The 24,510-nt window shown below is 48.4% G+C and overlaps 1 protein-coding gene and 1 long non-coding RNA gene across 5 annotated transcripts; one reads left to right on the top strand and one right to left on the bottom strand.

Moving 5' to 3' along the window:
- Window positions 1-11,677: 11,677 nt before the first annotated feature.
- Arl2 (ARF like GTPase 2) lies at window positions 11,678-23,626 on the top strand. Of its 2 annotated transcripts, none has more exons than XM_087587327.1 (5): window positions 11,678-11,777; window positions 20,346-20,456; window positions 20,546-20,786; window positions 22,079-22,159; window positions 23,201-23,626. In XM_087587327.1, exons 1-5 carry the CDS (start codon window positions 11,713-11,715, stop codon window positions 23,333-23,335), a joined length of 633 nt encoding a protein of 210 aa, XP_087443453.1. In that variant the 5' UTR covers window positions 11,678-11,712; the 3' UTR covers window positions 23,336-23,626. The 2 variants fall into 2 exon arrangements, with proteins under 2 accessions (XP_087443453.1, NP_113899.2); NM_031711.2 differs by having other exon boundaries at window positions 11,682-11,777; window positions 20,546-20,708; window positions 23,201-23,625.
- On the bottom strand, window positions 14,482-19,650 carry LOC134483958 (uncharacterized). Of its 3 annotated transcripts, XR_015652843.1 has the most exons (5): window positions 19,434-19,650; window positions 17,841-17,960; window positions 16,526-16,735; window positions 16,249-16,383; window positions 14,482-15,942 (listed from the first exon to the last, which is right to left on the bottom strand). It is a non-coding gene; the product is annotated as an uncharacterized LOC134483958 (long non-coding RNA). The 3 variants fall into 3 exon arrangements; XR_015652842.1 differs by lacking the exon at window positions 16,526-16,735; XR_015652841.1 differs by lacking the exons at window positions 16,249-16,383; window positions 16,526-16,735; window positions 17,841-17,960.
- Window positions 23,627-24,510: the final 884 nt, after the last annotated feature.

Below are 24,510 nucleotides of genomic sequence, written 5' to 3'. Positions count from 1 at the left end.
TGGTCAGGGTACATGTCCCCCCTTTTATTAAGTGAACTCCCTCAAATAGAAAAAAACCTGGGGTCCTAGACCTCTAACTCCTCTACTTTCATTAGAGAATTCCAACATACTACCCAAGCCTATACTCTCCTCTTCCGTGACACATGTGTGATTCTAACTAATCTGCTTCCCAAGGAACACAGGTGAGTCTGGGAACAGGCTAGAGCACATGCAGATGAAGCCCACCAAACTAATGTGAAGCAGGTCCCGCCAGACCAGGATCCACAATGGAACTACAATACCCAGGGGGCATTCTGACTAGAGACCATTTTACAATGTGCCTCCCTGCAGGTCTCTGTAAATCTGTCCTTAAACCTTGAGACACCCCTAGGTCATCCAGGACAAACCTGAAAAGCTGCCTCGATTCCTAGAAATGCCTCTAAGAATTCTTCCCTCTTCCAGTACACCAATCTAAGCCCCGAAAACCCAGAGGGTAAACAGCTCCTCATAACCTATTTCATTTCCCAGAGCTTCCCTGATATAGCTCTAAGCTTAGGCACTTGGAGAGAGAACCCGTAACTCCACAGGCAGAAGTCTTGGTGCTGGCCTTTAAGGTGTACCTGGGAAAGATGAAAAAGCCTGCAAGTGAAAATACCAAACACAGGCCAAAGTGGCCAGCCAGCACCAGGGATGGCCTGGGCTCTCTTGCCTCCTAAGGCCCCAGGACCTGAAGGAGTTCAGCTTCAGATGGAGTCAGAAGGGTTGACATAGAGACTTCTGGTTTCCTTGGAAAGCCAGTTATGACAAATGATGTTTTGTTTATAAGATTCACTCATGTTAAAATGATGTTTCAGGATTTGGAGACACTGTTTAAGACACTAAAATCTAAGCTGGGAACAGTGGAACACATCAGCCATCTCAACACACAGGAGACTAGAGATGGGCATTCAAGGGCCATCCTCAGCTACAGTTGGCCTGGGCTATATGAGATTGTCTCAAACAAAGACATGAAATCTCACACAGTTTTTTGGGGGGAAAGCTGATACTTTAGAGATAGATCTGTCTGCCCTGCCCCCATGACCTGGGTCTGTTCTTCCTCAGCCTCTGTCTTTCTCCCACACTTTCTGGGCACACATATGACCCCACAGCTACCACACATGCTTCCTGATCTCCCCAGCTAGTGGTTTTCAGGGAGTGCAGGCGGGTTAAGTATCAAGTCTTCAGCTGCCAGCAAAAGTTCTAAGGACAGTTTCAGGTGAGGGGAGAAATTCTCTTTTGTTTTTAAAAAGATTGTTTTTTTTTTTGTTGTTGTTGTTTGTGTGTGTCTCTATGAGTGTATACCATCTTGTGTAGGTGCCCGAGGAGACCAGAAGAGGGCATCGGATCCTTATGCCGGAGTTACTAGTAGTGAGCTGCTGGCGTGGATCCTGGTATCTGCACTTGGGTCTCCTAGAAGAGCAGGCTTCTTGTCCCCAGGAGTTTCCAATACCCTTCCAATTGATCATCTCATGTCAGGCTAGGGACACAGGAAGTGTTCTTGTCTAGCAAATTTGAGACCCTGGGTTTAATCCCTAGCATCATAGAAAGAAAATAACAAGAACAACAGAACATTTCCTTCCAATATCATATATTGACTTTTTCCTTTTTTTAATCACCTACTTTAATAAACATTCAACCTCCCCTCTAGTCCATCACCAGAGGTAATGGGGAAAAAAGTTATTAGGACATGGGGGAAGTGGACTGTTTAGAAATAGTTCTTTGGGGGATGAGTCCAATCTTCATTGTCAAGATATCAGCAGTTCATCCCAGTAGCAAACCCCAAACATGAATCAGCAGCTGCAGGACAGCCCACTTGGCAGTCACCACACAGGAACCAGCAAGGGCAGTTCAATCCAGAAGAAACCCCAAGGCTTGCCAACCAGCCCGAGTCTGTGGAAGCAGCCAGAAGCCACAGGAACCTCACAAGAAGTCCTTTGGCCAGTTTCTCTCCAAGGCATTGCCACAAGCCCACAAGCGGAGCTCAGTAACACAGTGTAAGGCGAACCAATACATGTTTGTCTTTAGCCAAGAATGGGAGGTGGAGCAAAGCAAACCAGTGCTTGAGCTCCCACTGTCTGTGGGGTCATATCTATATTCCTTCCGAATGTCATGTGTCCCTTCATGTGTGTACTATAGAAAAACATCCCTTCACTTGTGTCTGCTTCAGGAAGACATTCTTTCACATGTCTGCTTTAGCAAGACATCCTTTTACCTGTATGCCCCAGCAAAACATCATTTGACATAACTGACTTTCCAAAGAAACCAGAAGTTTCCACTTCAGAGGGTCATCAGCCTGGGCCTGCCCTAATCCCTACAGCACCCCCACCCCCACCATGTCCAAAGTGCCATCAAGAGGGACACTGGGTTCTTTTTTTTTTTTTTTTCTTTTTTTCGGAGCTGGGGACTGAACCCAGGGCCTTGCGCTTCCTAGGCAAGTGCTCTACCACTGAGCTAAATCCCCAACCGACACTGGGTTCTTGATTGCCCCCATATCCCTCCTGGAGCAGGGGCATCACTCCCAGATAATCTCCTAGGCCTGGCCAAGGACAACTGAAGGAGCCCGGGTTCCCTTGGCCCGTTTTTGACAGGGAGCCCTGGGTAGTCATCACAGTGTCAGTGACCCATCCTCCTCCTGGACACCAGGAGGCCACTTACTTGGTGCTGATGGAGTTTTGGGGACCCACCTCTCCTTTTTCATTTCCCTATCGTCTGGGTAGAGGGACAGCTTTACCAACCTCACCAGACCCCACCCCTTGGTTGTAGTTTAAGGGGTGTTCCTGTCACTCATTCTTTCCTGGTGGTGCCAACCAGTCCCGTCCCCTCATTGGGAAGGGATCTCCTAGCCAAAGCTGGAGCCTCTATTTCCTTTGCTCCCCCATCCACCTGACCCCAAGCTCACCAGCAGTCCCTTCTCTCCTCCTAGCCACCCACGTACCCATACTGGTCTTGCCAATATCATTAACATTAAAACCCCACCCTGATTCCCTCTTCTGTCCTTGAGATAAGACCTTCTACCTCTATATTCAGGACCCATGGAGTACAGGTGGAAAACAGGCACTGCTGGTAAATTCTACAGTTGCTTCAACCCCAGACCCCTGGTAAGCATGATTAATATCCAGAGAAAATAATATCTCAATCACTTGACCCCTGGATACAGGGGAAGTAGAAGAGGTAACAAAACACTCCTCCAACGCCGTTGCCTCATTGACATCCTGTCTCTTAAATAATACAAACCTGTCATTTCATCTCCTGCTTCAGACTCTGACCTCAGCCTACCTGCTTCTGAATGTCACCCAACCTGGCCGGCCGCCTTGGAGATTGCTGGCTGTGTGTCCCAGGAGGAACTGCGGCTTACAGCCTCTCCCATGATCCTGACAAATAACCTCACCTCGCCATTTACCAACCGCCCTGAGCCGGTGTGGCCACGACTCCCTATCTTTTTCTTATCACTCTCTTTGGCAATGGCAAATGGTTTTATGGGATTTGTGAGACATTCTGTAGGGGCATTAAATCCCTTAGATTATAACAAGACCATAACCCTTGATACTTCGTCTCTGCCCCAGTGACCTACAGCTCATAACACCTCGATTCTCTGTGGTACTCAAATCTACCATCCCCTACCTGCGAGTTGTTCAGGAGTTTGCATGCTAGTATTTCTCTTCCCCAAGTAGGGGTGATACATGGAGAAGAGTCCCTACCGACTCCAGTAAAGGACTCAGTACCTGACTGACTTAATGAAAGGGCAGTTCAAATCATGCCCCTCTTGGCTGTCACAGGAATAACTGCGGGTGTCACCACTGGGACATCAGGACAGATCATGTCCTTGACCTTGACCTTGTAACCTCCAGCAGGTGGCCCAAACCATACTCACTCCTCAAGGACAGATCGACTCCCTGGCTGTGATGGTACCCCAAAACTAACGGGGAATAGATCTTACAGCTGGAAAAGGTGGCCTTTGCCTCTTCCTCCAGGACAAATGCTGCTTCTATGTCAAACCTTTGGGAAAAAAACAAAATCCAGCAACTTCAAACAGATCTCCAGAAAGGAACAACTCAATGCTTCCAACCAAGCCCAGGTCTTTGGAAGTAGATATTGGCCTTCCTAGCTCAGCTCCCTCTCGGTTTTCTGCTTTTACTAGACTCACCCTGCATTTCTCCAATGACAAATTAAAAAAAAAAAAAAAAAAAAAAAAAAGAACCAAAAAAAACAGTCAGTTATTGTTACATGCCCGCCAAATGCTAGCCACAGAGCCTGAGGCTCCCTCCAGATAGGAGTGTCGTCCCCGCCCCCCCATGGTGAAGAACAACAGTGCCTCAAGAATGAGGATGCCCCCAGTCAGCAGGAAGTAGCCTAAAGAGCACACCACCCTCATTCCTGCCTCACCATCACCCCTTTCTAGTTCCTCTTCTTTTATAACAAACAAAGGGGAGGGGTGTTAGCAATCAGGCATTTCCACTGCCTGCAGGAACCTGCAACAACAGAACGCTTCCTCACTACCTGCCAAGATGCAGCACATTCCTACTGATGCCACTAGTCACGTGTCCTCACCCTGTGACCACTAGTCACGTATCCTCACCCTGTGCATGGGTTACAACCCTTCGTAAAAGGCCAGTCCCTCCTCTCCCCTCATTTTCCCTCCACCCTTGCCCAGTGGCAGCCTCTGTCTACCCTCTCCCCAATAAACCTCCTACATGAGATCTGTCACATGATGTGACTTGATGACGTCCATTGCTTAGAGCATAACAAAGAACATTTGCTGCCCTTCCAGAGGACCCGAGTTTAGTTCCTAGCATCTATGTTGGGCAGCTCACAACTGCCTTTTAAGTCCTGTTCCAGAGGGCTCAATGCCCTCACCTGGCTTCCACAGACTCTAGGCACACACATGGCACACAGACATATATACAGTCAAAGGATCCAAACATACAAAATAAAAATAAATGAAAATTTATTTACTCTGGGCTTTTGAGACAGGGTCTCACTCTATAGCTCTGGCCATCCTGGAACTTGCTCTATTGACCAAACTGGCCTCAAACTCACATAGATCCGCCTGCCTCTGCCTCCCCCATGCTGGGATTAGAGGCGTGTGCCATGACAGCCACCTGAGGAAAAAAAATGTGATGGAGTCATGCTGGGTTCTAGGATGGTGACACTGTTGCTGGATGAGACTGGGTCTCCTGCCGCCTACACTGGACTCTCCACTCCAACGTGCTATGTAGTTGACAATGACCTTGAGGTTTTTTTCTCTAGAAAGTTTCTCTGAATAGCCCTGTCCTGGAATTCAATCGACTTTGAACTCTTGATTCTCCTGACTGAATTTCCTAACTACTAGGATTTCAGGTTTGTATCACCATTCCCGACTATTTTAATTAAGACACTGACTGTGGTGCTGTAGACTTCCCCTGGGCCTTATGCCAGGCAAGCTCTAGATCACTGAACTAAATTCCCAACCAGTGTCTGCACAGAAACATATAGTTTAAGACACTGGACATTAGAGCAAAGAAAGAAAAGAGAGGCATTGGGTGGCAGGCAGAGGAGGGTGGTGTACTCTAGGCCCAGGTGGGATTAATATGCAGGGAGCAGTAGACTAGGACTGATCTAAGGGACCAAACACACAAGCTCTAAGAGACATACATGGACGCTCTGGAGACACAAACTGAGAAGGATGAAAGGACCCTGTAGAGCCAGCCACAGTGGGCACACCTGGAGGCTGAGACAAAAGGATGGGTGGCCGTAAGTTCAAGGACCGCTTAGGCTACATGCAAGATTTGGTCTGGAAGAAACAGGAGCAGAGAGAGCAGCCAGCAGGAGCTGCTGCAGCTCTCCAGGTAAACAGTGGCTGTGTGGGTGGAGACCAAAGCTGCCTCTGCCTTTCAGGTTGCCAAGTCAGGCCCAGCGAGGAGGGACACCTGGAGACACATAGCTGCTCCCACTAGGTCATCAGCTGGTCCTTAGGAGTCATAAGCGACTGAGACACTGTGATAGCTTTTTCCGGGGGAGGTCCTGTTGTTTGTTTCTTCTGTTGTTGGGTTTTGGATTCGAGTTCTTCTTTATTAAGACAGGGTCTATGTAGCCCTGGCTGTCCTGGAACTCCCTGTGTAGACCAGACTGCCCTAGAACTCACTGAGATCTGCCTGACTCTGCCTCTCAAGTGCAGGTAACCATGTTGAAACAGGGTTTCACTCTTGAGACTAAGCTGGGCTGGGACTATGTAGCTCAAACTAGTGTCAATCCCCCTGCCTCTGCCTCCTGAGTACTAGGATTAGATATATGAGAGATACTGTCCCTCTATAGTCTTGTTCTTAAGGGAACCATGGTGACTGATGAAGCAGGTGCAGAGGCTGCTAGCAACTCGAGTTTCAAGTACTTCCCAACTCCTAAGGCTCTGGGGAGGCCTGAAGCTGGCACACGCCTGCCAGTGCCTTGCCGCGGGCCAGTAATCAATGGCATCACCTGCAAATCGCGTGAGACGCTGCTTGTGCCGCCCACGAGAGGCAGCTGGGCTGAGGCCTGGAATGAAGAAGCTTGAGTGTTCAGACCTGTCTTCTGAGGTCCCTGACAGAGTCCTGTGTGGAGCACACACCCACTCGATAAGTCAGGAGCAAACCCTGGGGACAACAGGGTTTGCCCTGGAGCACTGGAGACTCCTTGGTAGATGAGGTGTGGGAGTCTTCAAGCAGGCCAGGACAGAACTGGTCTGTACATAGTAACTGTCTCAATATTCAGGCTGCACATTCTACTTTCTTTGCTATTTAACTAGGCAAAACCTTTATTTGAGTATGCTGCCACCAAGTGCTGGTCAGTGCCTCTGTAATGGGCATGTGACAAGAAAAATAGTAGTGTCACATATCTTACCAGAGAGAAGATCAGGCTCTCCTTCCTTTCTCTTCACCCCCTTCCTTAGTACTTATTTTGGTGCTGGCTAGGAACTCCAGCACTGTGCAAGCCTGTCCCCAGAGTTCTCCATCCAAGTACTAACCAGGCCTGACCCTGCTTAGCTTCCAAGGGTGGTATGGCTGTAGGCAGCATTATAGTTCTCAGAAGAATAAAATAGAAAATGTATCTAAAGTTACCTTTAAAATGTTTAGATATAAAAAATGAGTACAAATACTTCAATATCCTTCTAATGCTTAATTAATGCAAATACTTCAATATACTCTAATGCTTAATGATTAGCAACTTTCCTTTAAACAGGGGCCCCTGACTCCTAGTAGTTCTTATTTCCATTCCAGATAAAGAGTTGGCTATATTCACTACTGCCTTCAAAGGGACAGGGAGAGGAGTGGCTCTGTGGAAGGTGACACATGCTTTACTTATTTATAATTTTGAGAGAAGTCTCACTCTGTCTCCCTGCTTATCCTACAGTTCTGGTTCAAGCCACCTTCTAGTCTTAGCAAGCACCAGCCATGGGTTCCAGCAAAAGTCAAGCTAAGTTGTTTCCTTCCCCAAGTCAACAGAGCCCTGCACAGAGCCTCAGGAACTCAGCGGTGGGTCACAGTCCACTTAAGGGGTCCTCCTCTCTTCAAAGGCAGCTCTTCTGACAACTGTGGAGGTTTGGGTAGATTGTTTTGTTTTGTGTCTTGGGACTAAGTCTCAACTGTCTAGTGTAGCTGTGGTGGTTTGAATACACTTAGCCCAGGCAGTGGCACCATTAGGTGGAAGTGTGTCATTGTGGGTGTGGGCTTTGAAACCCTCCTCTTAGCTGCCTGGAAGCCAGTCTTCTCTTTGTTGCCTTTGGAACAAGATGTAGGACTCTCAGCTCCTCCAATCCCATGTCTGCCTGGATGCTGCCATGCCTCTTGCCATGATGACAATGGACTGAACCTCAAAACTTGTAAGCCAGGTACCTTTTATAAGAGCTATCTTAGTCGGGCTGGAGAGATGGCTCAGCAGTTAAGAGCACTGACTGCTCTTCCAGAGGTCATGAGTTCAATTCCCAGCAACCACATGGAGGCTCACAACCATCTATAATGAGATCTGGTGCCCTCTTCTGGCCTGCAGTCACATATGCAGGCAGAATGCTGTACATAAAATAAATAAATTAAAAAAAAAAAAAAAGCTGTCTTAGTCATGGTGTCTCTTCACAACAATGGAAGCCCTAAGACAGTAGCTCTTCACTCTCTTAAAGAGCTGAGGATGAACCCTGAGTCCTGATCCTGAATCCCCTTCCAGAGTGCTGGGATTGGAGGCATACATTGCTACATACCACTTGGCTATGAGAATTTCAACTTTAGCTGGGCAGTGGTAGTGCATGCCTTACGTCCTAGCGTTCGCTTGCACTCTCTTTCTCTTTCAGAAAACAAACAAAAAAAAATCATTTTTTTTTCCTTTTCTTTTTTTCGGGACTGGGGACCGAACCCAGGGCCTTGCACTTGCTAGGCAAGCGCTCTACCACTGAGCTAAATCCCCAACCCAAAAATCAACATTTTTAAAATTTATTATTATTTTGTAGTGGACTTTACCTACTCTGTGGATTCTTTTTTTTTTCCACCCTTCTTTTTCCACCCTTTCAATCCCTAGGTAGGACATAAAAAGGTTTAGAAGGGAAAGAGAGAGAAGAATCCCTGAATACAGTCAGGGGTAGGGAAGGAGGCAACAGATATAGACTACTTCCTGCTGATTAGGGGCAAGTCTGATCTTTGCCGTCACTATATCTAATTTCTTGTTCTTGTCTCTTTCTACACGACTACAGCAACCCACCAATAACCAACTCTCGGGTAGTTTATATACCTTCTGAAAAGTGCCCAGAATTCCAGATATCACACCCTTGCAGAAACTATTTACAGCTGGCAAAACCATGCCCTGCTAAGGCATGAGACAAATCACAGCCAGCAGCTGTGAAGCAGCCCCATAGCCCATACCTGGGATTAAAATGATACCATCTTCCCATAAAGTCTATCTTTTTTAAAGAAAAAAAAGTCTCGCTACATTTTTTTTTTGGGTGGAGGAACACACACACACACACACACACACACACACGCGCGCGCGTGCGCATGCGCACGAATATATGAACGCATGTACACACATTCAAGAGCACATATATAGTCACAGTTAAATAGAACCCCAGGTCCACGTAGCGTCTTCCTGGTTCTCTAGGATGTTTCCCACAGGTTACAAGAATAGCCTTTTTTCCTTTCCATGAGACAAATGGAAAGGTAGCTTAGGCTAGACCCCAATCTTGGTGGTGGTAGTTGCTGTTGTTGTTATTATTATGTTCATGTGTGCACGTATACTGTATTGAATTCCTGTCCAACCACTACAAATATCCCTCCAGCTGCTCCCAGACACCTCTTCCCAGTCTTTAAAAGATCAAGGTCTACTCTAGTGTAGCTCAGTTGTTAGTGTGTTTGCCTAGCATTCCCGAAGCCCTGGGTGCAATCCCCAGCACCCCATAAGCCTTAACTGGTAGTGATACACACTTGCAATCCCAGATTTGCAAGAGGATCAGGGAGTTCAAGGCCAGCATGGACTACAGGAGACCCTGTCTCACAATACAAGGGGGTGGCATCGAGATGATGCATCAGTTAACCTCTCCGCATACTAGGAGATCATAACTACCATAACTTCAGTTCCAGGGGCTCCAATGCCATCTTCTGGCCTCTCGGGGCACCAGGTACTCACTTGATGCCCAGACAGATGTGCATGTAAGCAAACCTTTGTATACACAATGTATGTAAGGGTTCATGATTCACCGAAGAATGATAGCCCAGACTCAAGCAGTATGTAAACACACAGAATGTTTCATTCTGCAGAAGTCCAGCATGCTAGGGTCTCCCATTACCAAGACAGACCATCAAGTGAGCTTGTAGGCTCGATTTAAAGCACATTGGGGAATTCTGAGGTTGGCAGGTGACTTCTATGTTAATCTGTTGGGTCCACCTCTACGGACTTTTCATTATCAGGATGTGGGGGCTGGAAACTTGCTGGGGAGATCTGAAAACTGTTGCTGAGGAAGTCTGGAAACTGCTACTGACCCATTGTCCTTGCCTCAGGCCAGGTGGTGGGGCAGCTTCTGAGGCCTGGACTTGCCTGGAATTGCCCCGGTTCTTGGAAACAGAAATTTAGGCCTAGTCGCCTTAACTGCCAATTTGAAACCTGTCATGGAATCAGCCTGGCTTTCTCAGTAAAAATGAAACAGTAAATTAAACAAATAACTTTTTTTTTCTTTTTTTCGGAGCTGGGGACCGAACCCAGAGCCTCGTGCTTGCTAGGCAAGTGCTCTACCACTGAGCTAAATCCCCAACCCCAAACAACTTTTTAAAAAGTAAACCCCATTATAAAATGGGCTGAGCATGGTGGACCAACCTATACTTGAGAAGAAAGAGTTCCAATTAATCTTGATCTACACACTGAGTTTAAGGCCAGCCTTGGCTGCCTGAGACCCTGTTACAACAAGTCAAAAAGACAAGGGGAGGACTAAAAGAAAAACTAGCTCTTTGGGCCCATGAGAAGTCTCACCAATAAAAAACACTTGCCGAGACAGTCTGATGCTCTGAGTTCACATAAAAATGTTAGAATCAGCTCCACAAAGTGGTATGTGCAGCCACACTCACGCGCGCACACACACACACACACACACACACACTGATAATAATGGTTGTTTTGAGACAGGCACTCAGTATGTGTAGTCGTTCCTGTTCTGGAACACACATAGACGCATGCATGCACGCACGCATGCACACACACACACACTCACACACACACAGTATATATATATATCAGGCTGCCCTCAAACTCACAGAGATCCACTTGCTTCTGCTTTCCAGGTGTTGGAATTTAAGGTATGTGCCATCACGACCAGCAAAGTAAATTATTTTTTAAAAACGAACTCTTGGTCAAAGTCATTTATTAAAGATATTCTGACTGTACACCTATTACATGCCGGCGGCCAAGAGGCTAAGCACCAGGTGGGCTTCAGGTTTTTTTATCTCTTTGTTTTTTGAGACAGGGTCTCTTTACTGTCTGACTACTAGCCGTAGCTGGCCTTGAATTCAGAGATCTTCCTGTCTCTGCCTTCCTGGTGCTGGGACTGACATCTGCACTACCACGCCTCGCCAGTTTTATCCTAACAGTTGGAATAGAGCTTCTCAACCTGTCAGGGTCCTAGGCAGGGTAATCAATCCTTTGTGCGGGTCTGATTCCTGCACCACAGGCAGGGAGCTTAGAACTCTAAATAACCCAAGGAGCCCATACTGCCCGCACATTTAGAAATGGTCCCTAGGGGAGTCATCCCCCTCAACTAAACGGATGGAGTCATTTCTGACAGTCTGGACCAGGATCCTCCGTTAGTGGCAAATGGGGATAATGGAAGTCACAAGATGCACGGGGTAACTGGGCCATATTACGGTCCACGGTTGATTCATCAGCTCTTTGTGAAGCTCTTTTTTTGGATTCCTGGCTCAGAACCTCTTCGCGGGTATATTCCCTACCTAAACGAGATACAGCTCGAGAAAGTCAGCTTCTGGTAGGCGGAAGACTTAGGGACTTCTCCCGAGTCCACCGACCTTCAGCTTTCTGGAAGAGAAGGGTTAAGGCAGCAGACTGCAAATTCGCTGTCGCGCCGCTAGGGGGCGGCGCCCCACACTCTTGTGGTCACGTGATGACGAAGGCGGAACCAAGCACCAGACTAGCCAATAGGAAACGGGAGCGGGGTCCCGGGACTAGAAGAAACGGCGGCCGGGAGGGGGCTACGGGATCATGGGGCTTCTGACCATTCTGAAGAAGATGAAGCAGAAAGAGCGAGAGCTGCGGCTGCTCATGCTGTATCCTCGGAGCACCAGAACGGTCGCGAGGGTAGCGGGGCCCGCCGGGTGGGCGGAGCCGGGCGCGGGGGCGCGGCCGCCGTGGGTACCCATTGCCGGTGGTGCGTCACGCACGCGGCGCTACCACTGCTCGGCGCGGGGCCGGGTCGGGCCATACCACTCTGCAGGGCGGGGGATGGCGTGCAAAAGGCAGACCGGTGGTCTCAAGAGCGGGCTTAGACGGGGGACTCCAGTATCACTGCGAGGCGCGACGCAGTGGTGATGACTCGGACGTCACGCTCGCTCCGGCTGGTCGGAGCATGGGCCCTGCTCCTCCCCGGCGCTGACCCCCTCCCCTTCATCCACCGGTGTAGGCCTTGGCGGTTCCCTTAGGGTCAGAATCCCAGGGTCCTTAGGACTGCCACGGGTAGGCGTGGACTGGTTGGCCACAGGTCCAACTGTCAATTAGGGCCACTGCCGACCTTTCATTGTATTAACTGGCACCTTCATCACCCGTCTTGCACTGTGCCAGGCCAGTTAGGCATCTGCGATCCACGAAGTGTCAGAGGGAAATTAATGTACACTTAGAACTTTACTACTCGCGACTGTTTTAGACAATTCTGAGAAAGACACTCATTAGATGACCTCTGAGCACCTACTTTGTTAGGGAATACGGTCACATGGAAACGGAAAAAACCCTTCACTTCAGGTGATAAGAGGGGAGAGAAAAAGTGATAAAGCAAATAAAATGTGTAGTGTGGCCAGAGAAGAATATAGTCCACAAGTGGTCAAAGGCCATGGCAAGATAGTAACTGTTGGACAAAGACTTAAGGGAAATAGAGATATCTGGGGAAACTTAAGCAGAGGACCTGCAAGTGCCAAGGTCCTGGGTAGATAAGACAGGCATGGTGGGAAGAGGAGGAGGAAAGGGCTGGAGTGAGGGAGAGCCCACCTGCTGGGACCCTTTAGGCAGCTGTACTATGAAAGGCCCACAGGCTGGTGACTTAGACCAGGGTGGAAGTATTATGACAGTGGTGCTTGGAGGACTTGCTGCCGGGTGGGAGGACCATATGAGGGAGATGAAGCCAAGCATGAACTGGTTTCTGGCCAGAGTCATCAGAAGGACAAGGAGCCACTTGCTGAGGTGAGAGAAGCACATTCCTGGGAAGACCCCATCCCTGACTGCTTGGCTAGGTAGGTGGCAGCCACCAGCCTAGAAATGATGATGGGATGGCCCACCTGAGGAGTGCTGAGACCCAGGCGTAGATACTCTGTGAAGTCAGATGAGGCAGACAGGGATGAGATCTGGGAGGGGACCAAGGAAAGACTAACTGTGCCGGGTGGAGCAGAAGATGGGCCACCTAGCCAGTCAGGAGGTCTTCTAGATCGGCCTGGCAAGATGAGGCTTCGGGAAGCATCAGGAGCCAGTCTGATAGTAGACTTACAGAAAGCAAGAGGCTAAAGATGTTGCAGTGGTTAAGAGCCATAGAATAGGGGTTCAGTGCCCAGGACCCACTTGGTGCCTCGCAGCCTCGTGTAACAGTCCTGGGGTCCTGATGTCCTCATCTTGATTCAGTGGGCATGTAGGCAAAAACTCAAAATATTTTAAACAAACAAAAAAAATGCATGGTATTGAACACCTCTAATCCCAGCGTTTGGAAGGCAGAAGCAGGTGAATCTATGGCTTTGAGTCCAGCCTGGTCTACAGAGAAAGTTCAGGCCAGCCAAGGCTACATAGACCTTTTCTCAAAAAACACAAACAAAATGCAGGAAAGGTCCGGCATGGTGGTTCCATGCCTGTAATCCTGGCACTCAGGAGGCAGAATCTGGAGAACCTTCACAAGTTTGAGGCCAGACTGCTTTACAAGGAGTACCAGGGAAAAAACAACAGTAAAAGCACAAAGATGGTGCAGTTGAGTGTAAACACCCGTTCCCAGGCTGCACCACAGAGAAGCTGGGACTGACTCAGCAGATAATGGGGGTGTGGATGGAGATGGTTCTGCTGCCACAAGTGAGGTGGGGCAGCGGATGGTGTTGGAAGGACAGGGTAATCAGCTGGCTTTTCAAGTCGAGAGTTGGGCTGCAGAAGGTGAGAGGTACTCACTCATGCCTCTCAGAGGTGGGAGTCACTGGGCCAGGGTCAAATGAGGAAGAAGTCCTAAAGGCAGAGCCTGTCCTGTCCTTCTGAGCTCTCCATTCAGGTTTTGGCTGCCCCACATTCTCACCTGCTGTTGAGTTCACCTACTGGTTTGTTCTCTGCAGCAGAGGCTGTGGATCATTCCAGAAACAGATGGTGGTGGTTGCCACCTCTAGATGTTTGCACTTCCTTGGACCTTCAAAAGGCCGGGCCTATCTGTTTTGGGCCTCAAGACCCCACAGAGCCTTATCTGGTCCCTGAGCTGAAAGCCATTCCTGTCAGGAGTGTCCTTCACTGGTTTCAAGTACCCAGCTTTCTCTTCTGCTTTATTTAGTCTTTAATATGTTTAATACTTATGCATGTGAGAACTTTGCCTGCGTGTAGGTCTGTGCACCATTATGAGTGGTTGGTGTCCACAGAAGTCAACAATGGGAGCTGTGAACTAAACCCAGGTCTTCTGTGAGAGCAGCATGTGCTCTTTACTGCTGAGCCATCTCTCCAGCCCCATTATTTTGTAAGACTCTCAGAGAGAATCTTCTCTCAGGAGGGAGATCCTCAAGCCCCAATGACCAGTCCGAGTCCACCGGCTGTAATCTGTAAGAGGATTTTTTATTGATCAGGGAGCACAGGTATCTGTGGGCGTCCCAGTCAATTTGGAAGACTGGTGCGCCTAGCAGAACCAGGGACGGGTTTTTATAGGGCATTGGGGAGCAGAAGCAGGCTTACAGAAGCAGATGCATGGTTACAGGGATGTGATTGGTGGAGTAAATGAGGCATACGTGTATGTTACCTATTTTGGCTATAATCATAACAGTGAGTTAGCAAAAAGTACATGGTGGTCAGGGCTTCCGGGGGGTCAGGGACTTTTTCTTTTTCTTGTCAGGTGGCCCATGGAGCAGTGCCCATAATTTAGTCTGGTTTCTGTATTTTGTTTTCTTTTCTGGTCTGTTTCGTCTAAATGATGGGTCAGCTTGTCCCACATATCTAAAAACTTATTTTTTACTTCTATAGTTGAGGGCCTTGGGCTTGTATAATTCCCTTTCTGGGAGGGGGTCTTTTATTCCCCCATTTTCTTTTTGTCCTTGAGTGGAATCTTCTACTCAACTTGGTTAAGGTACCTCTGTTTCTTGTTGTTTCACCATCTGATACTGTTGTCTCAGCACAAAAGTTTGAATGACTGAAAGACTATATCTCTTATTATTATTTCTGTCTGATCTGTATAGAAACAACATTCTTCTTTTAGTGTAGCACACAGACTCTTTTTTTAAGGAATATCAGGTCTAATCTTTTCTTATTTTGAAGGACTACCTCTGAGAGGGAGGTTAGGTGTTCTTGGAGGTCAGCTAAAAAGTCTTTTTTATTCTTTTTATATCTGAGTCAATGGCAGTTCTGAATTCTCTATAAGCCTTGCATTGTAGGGCAACAGCAGATGTCCTTGTGCTGTCCTTGTAGCACCTAGATAGCCTTAAATAATTTTCAACTCTCTTTTGTGTCTTATAAGTCTTTAGTATCAGGATTCTAATCTGGACACTATCTGAACCTATACACCAAGGTCTTTTAGAACTTCTAAACTTATATAGGTTGTGATCCCTGAGGCACAGTCCCAAGAAGTGTTAGGAGTGCTAACATATGTAATGTTACATCATTTGCAATAAAAATCAAGCCTATCTTTACACCTATTCCGAGGGAACCCAGGGCAAACAGGCAAACATGAAATTCTTGTTTCTAAAACACACTCCTCAAGTGAGCATTATAGCAACCTCCCAGTCACTTAAGTCTAGAAAGCTTTTTGAAGATCTGAGAGTCCCTCTAGGTCCCAGCTCTCAGCCCCAACAGCTAGTACACGGCTGGTGAGGGCTGAGAATTGACGGCTGTCAGGGTGGTCAGCAGCACCAGGTACGGTCCTTTCCAGCGAGGCTCGAGTGTCTGGGCTCAGTGTAGCTGTAGTCTCCGACCTGGAACTGATGACATGTCTCAGGGGTCTCCGGGGCATAGGCTGCTGTCAGCTGTGAGCAGATTTCTTTCTGTATCACCTGTAGGTCTTTTAGCCTGGCATATAAATCATTATTACTATGACATGTTGGTTCAGTAACATCATCTAATATAGTCAGGGGAGCTGAGGCCCCATATAAGATCTCAAAGGGGGTAAAGCTGAATCTGGAAGGGGTATTTCTTGCTCTAAAGAGAGCAAGAGGGAAGGAGTGTCACCCAGTCTGTGCCAGTCTCCATGGTTAATTTGGTCAGGGTCTCTTTTAGAGTCTTATTTATTTATTCTACCTGTCCTGAACTTTGAGGTCTGTAAATATAACGTAATTTTTAATCAACCTCTAAATACTTGGCCACACCCTGGCTTACCTTGGCAACGAAAGTAGGGCTGTTGTCTGACCAGATTACCTTGGGCACTCCAGACCTGTGGAAGATTTCTTCTAGTATCTTCTTGATGACTATTGAGGCCGTCTCTTGCTTGGTGGGGAAAGCTTCTACCTATTCCTGAAAAGATATCTATAAACACTAGGAGACATTTATAACCATATTTTCCTGGTTTTATCTCTGTGAAGTCCACTTCTCAGTAGTATCTAGGCCGTTCCCCATGGAGCCTCCTATCACAGTCAACTTTCCTGAAAACAGTTACCTTTTGGCATGGTATACATCAGTGCACTATCTGTTCCACGAGATACTTGAGACCTGGGCCATAATATTTAGTTAGCAGGATCTTCTTTCTCGTTGAGGTGTACCAGAGTCTCTTCCTCGGCCTGGCTGGGTCATGTAGGGCCCTTAACAGAGCCAGAATCTCTTTTTTTTTTCTTGTCCTCAGATGTCAGCAGGCCCCTCTGTTGATGGGCTGTAGCAAAGGCATACGTGCTGTCCACATAGATGTTAAGTCTCTTTCTCAGCCCAAGGGCTTTGGTAAGGGGAGCGAGCTCTACTCTCTGAGTAGTGGTGCCTTCTGGTAGGGCCTGAGCCCATATGACTCTGTTTCCATCTACCACTGCTGCCCCAGCCCATCTTTTTCCTTCTGTAAGAAGCTGCTCCCATCTATGAACCAGATGGCATCTACCCCCTCTGTTGGCTGATCAGTCCGATCTTTATGCCACTCCTGTGCTTTAGTGAGCTCCTGTTGACAGTCATGAAGGGGGGTGTCTAGGTCAGGGTCCAGGAGCAGGGTTGCAGGGTTTAGACTCGTAGGGGCAGTCTGGAATCACAAAGAACAAGTGGGATACCCGGCCCACGCCAAGGTCCACTGTTCTTCGGGTAGTCCATGAGTATCATTTGTTGCCGGTAGTCCCCTGTACTCAAGGTCTTTTGCTGGACACTAGCCCATTTGGGCGTAGGAGCACAGAGTGTTGGGCCCCCGTATTCACAAAACAACTGGGCAGGCTTCCCTTCTATCTTTGCGGACAGCCAGCACTCTAGGACCAAGAGACTTGCCTTCCGGGCTGCTGGAGAGGCCCCTCTTGTTCTTCTTGGGGCAGTCCCTGACCCAGTGTCCTTTTTCCTTGCGATAGGCACACTGATCTTTAGCTAGGAATTCTCTTCTGTTGCCAGGTACTGTCTTCCTAGGTTCCCTAACTACTGTGGCCAGTATATATTCCTCTCCTGTCTTTTATCTCTCTTTAGCTCTCTAGCTTCTTTTTCCTTTTGTCTCTTTTCTTCCTTAGCTTCCTGCTCTTTTTACCTTCTTTCCTCTTTTTCTTCCTCAGTCTCTCTCTCATACCTTCTGCATCTTCTTCTACAGCTATTAGATGTTGTCCACTTATGTAACTACACTTTAACTTTATTTTTTCTGTAACTTACACTAACTCTCAGCAACTTAGCTTAACCCTTTAAATTTCTGTAACTTTCTCTCTTTATATCTTTTTTTTATCTTAGCCAGATTGGTGGGGCATTTTTTAGCCCCTCGGAGACCCACCCTTGGAGCCTGGTGGCAGACCTGGAGCACTCCCTACCTTCAGGGGTATTCAAGTCAACAGTCAGGAGTGAGGGTCTTCTATCCATGTCTGGAACATTCTTTTTGGCCTCTAGTAGGATTCCGTCTTTCCTCAGTGGTAAAGAAGACCTGTAACAGTCTAGAGAATAGAGGTCCACTGAAGAGGACAAATAGCATTTAGTCACACAGCTAAACCAGGAGGACTTTTTGGGACAAAAAGGCCGTTGTAAAAATAAGCACAAGCTTTGTGTCTGTGAAACAGAACGGCAAGCAGAGAGGGAGCTGATCTGTTACTGACTATCTCTCTGGACTTAAGAACTAATAACAAAAGGATGGAGAGATGGTTAGGACCTGGGTGCTAGATGCCAAGTGGCTGACAAAAGAATTGTAACCAGTTCACCTGGGACTTTCAGGACCTCAGTAGCAGCCCTTTACCAAACTGTCTCAGTGGGCTAAAGGTCCATGGAAAAGAAAACATTAATACTGACCTTGGCCACAGCCAAAGCTTGAATTCTAAATTTTGACTGGCAAAACAAAGTTCTTCACAGTTTGTTGTAGATTCCCTCTGAAACTATCTCAGGGGCTTCTCTGTCCCCCAACCTGGGGCATTTTGACCACAGGGGCAGGAACTGGCTGCTGTGGGGATAGGATCAAAGGCACTCTCCATGTCAATGATGACTAACAGGGAAGGTTATTTAATGTTGGAGATCAACTCCTCTCTTGGAATAGGGCCAGCAGATAAGGCAGGCTCCCTTCCTTAGAAGCTGTGAATGTTTAAGCAACAGGGAGAAATTTTTCTTCAGGATCCAAGGTAAAGCTTTCAGGCTCTTGTTAATACCTGCTTCAGACAGGGTCACTCACTAACCTGGAGTTCTTCATACACAACTGTTAACAGCAGCTAGACTGGACAAGGGGAGCAAAGGGAGGGGCATCTCTCCTTGGGGAGGAGGCTAAGAGAGAAAGATAAAACTCCCTGGCAGAAAACAATTTTTCTCAAGCAAATTATTTCCAAGTTAAGCACCAAGAGGACCAAGTAAAACTCCTTGACAAACAAAGCAAACAGTTTCATGATTTCAAACACAGTTGTCAGTCCAAGATTTTAAACACAGTCGTCTGTCCAAAGTCCAAAAACGAAACAAAAGCCAAAAAGACACTGGACAATACCACAGAAAACAAACCAGACAAACAAGACCAAGACAAAGCATCCTATAACCAATTTCCACAGATATTCAAAGAAAATTAGGACACAAAGAAGACAAACAATTTCAACAGTCAGACAGACAGACGCACCGCGCGGCTTCAGTGTCAAACTGAAACCAAAAATTCAGACAGAGGTGACGAGGGTCCGGATCCTTCAGTGGATCCGGCTCTCTCCTCTCTCCTCCAACCCAAAACCACGTATCCTTCCGATACAGGCTGAGCCCCGAAAAACCGGGCTCTAAACACCCTTGGAACGTCTTCCAGGGCTGCGGGGGAGAAGTCCGAGCTCGTCAGCTCCTTCTCTGGCCCGCCCAAATACAAACGGTCTAGACCCAAGCCAAGTAACTAAGCATTTACAGAACAAGTCACAAAGCAAGACAAGACAGGACAAGACAAACACTGGCCAGCTTACCTCCCGGTGGGTGGTCGGTGGTCTCTAGGCAGAGGATCTCCGATCCCGGACGAGCCCCCATATGTAAGACTCTCAGAGAGAATCTTCTCTCAGGAGGGAGATCCTCAAGCCCCAATGACCAGTCCGAGTCCACCGGCTGTAATCTGTAAGAGGATTTTTTATTGATCAGGGAGCACAGGTATCTGTGGGCGTCCCAGTCAATTTGGAAGACTGGTGCGCCTAGCAGAACCAGGGACGGGTTTTTATAGGGCATTGGGGAGCAGAAGCAGGCTTACAGAAGCAGATGCATGGTTACAGGGATGTGATTGGTGGAGTAAATGAGGCATACGTGTATGTTACCTATTTTGGCTATAATCATAACAGTGAGTTAGCAAAAAGTACATGGTGGTCAGGGCTTCCGGGGGGTCAGGGACTTTTTCTTTTTCTTGTCAGGTGGCCCATGGAGCAGTGCCCATAATTTAGTCTGGTTTCTGTATTTTGTTTTCTTTTCTGGTCTGTTTCGTCTAAATGATGGGTCAGCTTGTCCCACATATCTAAAAACTTATTTTTTACTTCTATAGTTGAGGGCCTTGGGCTTGTATAATTCCCTTTCTGGGAGGGGGTCTTTTAATTTAGTCATTTTGCTAGTGTGTGTTTCATAAGGGTGGTGGCTTTGTCCACTAACAGCTGAGGGGGCCTGGCACTTAGTAGGCACTCAATATTTGGTGTGTAAATTAAGTTACTTTGAGATGGCCGACATGATAGAATTCCATTTTCATACTTCCACATTTATCTCAGTCCAATTATGGGTGAGGTGTGTGCTCAACTTGCTTCAACATGCAGTAGGGAAATACCAGTCCCTAGGAGAGTGGTAGGGTGATGACATGTCCTCCAGGAGAGCTCAGGGACATCTCCTTAGCCTGTGTACCCCAGTGGCTTGGACAATGCTGGCAAAACAACCATCCTCAAGAAGTTCAATGGAGAAGATGTGGACACCATCTCGCCAACACTGGGCTTCAACATCAAGACCCTGGAGCACCGGGGGTGAGTGGGGTCACTGTGGGCCATTGTGGGGCTGGGAGGAGGCTGGGAGGGCAGGACCAGCCTGACCTCCATTGTCCCTTCCTTCCCAGATTCAAGCTGAACATCTGGGATGTGGGTGGCCAGAAGTCTCTGCGCTCCTACTGGAGGAACTACTTCGAGAGCACAGATGGCCTCATCTGGGTGGTGGACAGCGCTGACCGCCAGCGCATGCAGGACTGTCAGCGAGAGCTGCAGAGTCTACTGGTGGAGGAGGTGTGCCCTGTGCTCACTGGCAGCCAGGCCACAGCCTGCCACAAGTGCCATGGTTTACTGGGACACTCAGGGAGGGAGGTAGGGGTCCACTCACTTAGTGGGCCCTGAGCTGAGACCTGGACAGACGCACATCTCTGCTTTTACTGGTTCACCTCCCACCTCCCTGAGTTTCAGTCCCATTGCTGCAGGGGCCTCAAGGCTAGGGTGCCAGCAATGCTCAGGGGGGCAGTGAAGCTTACACAGGAATCTAACCTTGTTGTGTGGCTTCTGGAAGACCCTTAACCTGAGCCTTAACTCCCACATTCCTAAAGCAGTGATTAGGCCAATCTTGCCATTTGTTGTCTGGATCGAAAGACTTGTTATGTTGACAACAGAGTTTTACTCATCTCAGGCTGGCCCAAACTGGCTAACACTGTCCTTGAAATCCTGGTCCACCTGCCTCTACTTCCCAAATGACGTGCGTGCCACACTCCTTCATTGTTGGCTACTCATTTGTTTGGGCAGGTGTTTTGGTTTTGGGCTTGTTTGTTTGTTTGGCAGCAGAGTTGGGGTAGGTGTTTGAGATCAGGTTTCCTTATGTAGTCCAGGCTGGCTCCAAACTCTTTCTCCTCCTGCCTTAGCCTCCTGAATGCCAGGCTTACAGTGGGCACCCCTTAGCCATGCTCAGGCATTACTGTTACCTTCAGCTGCTAGTTTTATTTGGACACTGCTCTGTCTGCCCTGGAACTTGGATCATGTTGCCACATTTCAGTTAGTTGAAGGCCAGGGCACTTTTGCGAGAGTAAGAGGGAGTTGCTAATGGCTGTATGGGAACCACAGGGATGCATGGGACTTTAGGTTTACACATGCCCCTGGTATGACTTCAGCCCCTTCTGTAGCATTGAACAGGTCTAGAGAGGTCATTGTTGTCAGAGGCTGAGTCAAGGCTCAGCAGGGCTAGGCCCAGAAGTTAGATTTCTGTTTGCACCAGGAGAGGTTCCAAAGACTAGCACACCAAGGGGATTAAGTAGAGAGACCAACAGGGCCGTCTGCTGGAAGTAAAACACAAGGATTCTGTGAACTGGGAGGACAGGGCAGGTTGTTTTATCCCAGTCCCCAGGGCAGCCCTCAGCACACCTATGCTTTCTGCACATGGCCAGAGCTACAGAGGGCTTGGGGATCATTGTGGGCAACATCCTCTTCCTGAGGCTTGGAAGAGAGAGATACCCACTGTGTGGTAGCATCAGTAGCCCTGTCTACTGCCTGCCCCCTGTGGGCCTCCTCCACAGCCTGGAGCTCTCTTACTGACCACCAACCTCATGTCTTATACCAAAGGGATCAAGCTCTATGTGAAGCTTCCCCCACCCCCAACCCATCTTCTCTTTCCCCAGCGCCTGGCTGGAGCGACCCTCCTCATCTTTGCCAACAAGCAGGACCTGCCTGGAGCACTGTCCTGTAATGCTATTCAGGAGGTGAGTCAGGCCCTGGTTCAGGTCCACTGAGTAAAGCTGAAGGGTCTTTAGGACTTTATTATTTTGATTTTACTGTTGTTTTGTTTTGTTTTTTTGAAACTGGGTCTTGACAGCCCTAGAAGCTTCAGACTTACTAGGAAGCCGAGGATGACCTTGAACTACTCACTCATCCTCCTGCCTCCGCCTCCACCTCCGAGCACTTGGGATTCCAGGTGTGTACCACCACGTCCGGTTTCTGCAGTGCTAGTGTTCGCTCCCATGGCTGTGCATGCTAGGCAGCTCTGCTGAGCTCCACCCCCAGGCCCCATCTTATTTTATTTATTTTTGATACAATTTCTATAGCCTAGGCTATTCTAGAATACACTTTGTAGTCCAGGGTGGTCTCAAACTCAGCAGCAGTCCTCTTGCCTGGAATTTCAAGCATGCACCTCCATGCCTGGCTAATAATTGGTATTAACAGCTATTATTAGCTCCTGCTGTGTGACAAGACCTAGCCGGGTCCTGGGACTTGATGATTAATAACATGGAGTACCCCTCGGTCTGGGAGGAGGCAGACCTGTAACTAGATCATCTCAGGATTTCAGCAGCCAGAAAGCAGGGAGTCTTCCCGTTGCCGTGGGCCGTGTGTAGGTTCACAAGTTTCATTCTTCACCCCATTGTACTACAATCCATGAGGGAGAGTCTGTCACCTTACAGAGGGTGCAGCAGACACAGGCTAGGTAGCCTGCCCGATGTCACATAGTAGGTAAACAAGCCAGGATTGTGTGTCATGCTGACCCAGCCTTGGAGCCATGGTACACCTTAACCATCCCTCTAGCAGGCTCAGCATCTTGACTTTTGTTTGTTTGAGACATTCGGTTCCCCCTCCCCCAGTGTACTACTGTATTATAGGAGCCCCACCACACTGTCTCTCTTTTTTTTTTTAAAGATTTATTTATTATATATAGCTGTCTTCAGACACACCAGAAGAGGGTATCAGATCTCACTACAGATGGTTGTGAGCCACCATGTGGTGGTTCCACCTGTCCTTTCTGTCCCCAGGCCCTAGAGCTGGACTCCATCCGCAGCCACCACTGGCGCATCCAAGGCTGCAGTGCCGTCACAGGGGAGGACCTGCTGCCTGGCATCGACTGGCTCCTCGATGACATTTCCAGTCGTGTCTTTACTGCCGACTGAGCTTCTTCAGTGTCCCAGCTCACTGTCTAGGTCCCTGTCCTCATCCGACACCAGCCGGAGGGATAAGCACCAGCTGGCCAGACTAACATTCCCAACCCCACCGTGACCTGCTGCTGCTACTGCTGCCCACTGCTGCTCCCTCGGAGGAGGGCTGTCACCCATCTCCCAAAGTGGCCTGCAGCCGCCATGCCAAAAGGAAAGACTGGGCTGGGAGGGACTGCCTGCTGCTGCCAGGATCCTGGGTGTCCTCCTCACCTGTCCAGCAGTGAGAATAAAGTCCTCCTCACCCAGTCCCTGGCTGGGCCATTTGTGAGTCATGACTTTAATGCTCACCTGGAATGCTGAGTCCAGAGGGGACCGAGCAGAGCAGAAGGCTGATTTAGTCCTCCCTTGTCAAAGGAATGGGCAGAGCATGAAAGCTCAGGGCAGGGCTAGCTGGGTCTTTCTGCAGGTGGCCAAGCAGCCTTCCTCCAGGAAGAGACACTAAAAGAGGGAAACAAGGAGGAAGAGGTTTCTGAGAGGGGGTTGCCAATTCCCTAGAGGAGTATCTGCCTTCATCAGTTTGAATTACAAAAAAAAAAACAAAAAAAAAACAAAACAAAACAAAAAAAACCCAAAACCACAAAACACGAACAAACAACAAAAAAACAAGGCTTCTCCCAGCCCCAGTCTGGACTCATGAATAGTTTAAATTCAGTTCCTAGCTTCCAGTGCACAGTGGGCAACCTGCACAGCTTAGGAGTCCGGATCAGACAGGCTGATAACAGATTGGGGTGTACAGAGAGGGAAGGGTGTACAGAAGGTGGCTATGTCAGTCAGGGATGACTACAACTAGCAGGGCCACTCTAGGGCCTCAGCTGCCTAGCCAGGCTGTCTCCAGGGCCCAGTGCGGGGTTCGCCTTATTCCATAGACTTGAGCATCCCTTCCTCAGAGAAACTTGACCCACCTGGGACCTGTATTCTGCCACCTCAGGTCTAAGCCTAGACTTGCCATCTTCTGTCATTGCTCATGCTTGAAACTGAAATGCCCAGGGCAGAAACTGGCGGGGGCCCTGCCAATCACTAACAAGGTCCTGATGCCACCAAGCCCAATGGACTGTGTCCCAGGGTGGAGGGCAGTTACCCAAAGGAATGTGATAACACAGTAGGCTTGAGTCCTCATTCACGCCACCTCC

The sequence above is a fragment of the Rattus norvegicus genome, chromosome 1 (genome assembly GCF_021556685.1).
Source record: "Rattus norvegicus strain SHRSP/BbbUtx chromosome 1, alternate assembly SHRSP_T2T, whole genome shotgun sequence".
Lineage (NCBI taxonomy): Eukaryota > Metazoa > Chordata > Mammalia > Rodentia > Muridae > Rattus > Rattus norvegicus.
Note: the sequence above shows the minus strand (reverse complement) of the source record. Positions and strands in the feature narration are given on the sequence as shown.

Coding starts and splice junctions, on each gene's coding strand:
- Arl2 (XM_087587327.1), top strand. CDS start 11,713: ATGGGGCTTCTGACCATTCTGAAGAAGATGAAGCAGAAAGAGCGAGAG. Junction 20,457..20,545: donor AAGACCCTGGAGCACCGGGG/GTGAGTGGGGTC, acceptor CTTCCTTCCCAG/ATTCAAGCTGAACATCTGGG. Junction 22,160..23,200: donor CCTGTAATGCTATTCAGGAG/GTGAGTCAGGCC, acceptor TTCTGTCCCCAG/GCCCTAGAGCTGGACTCCAT.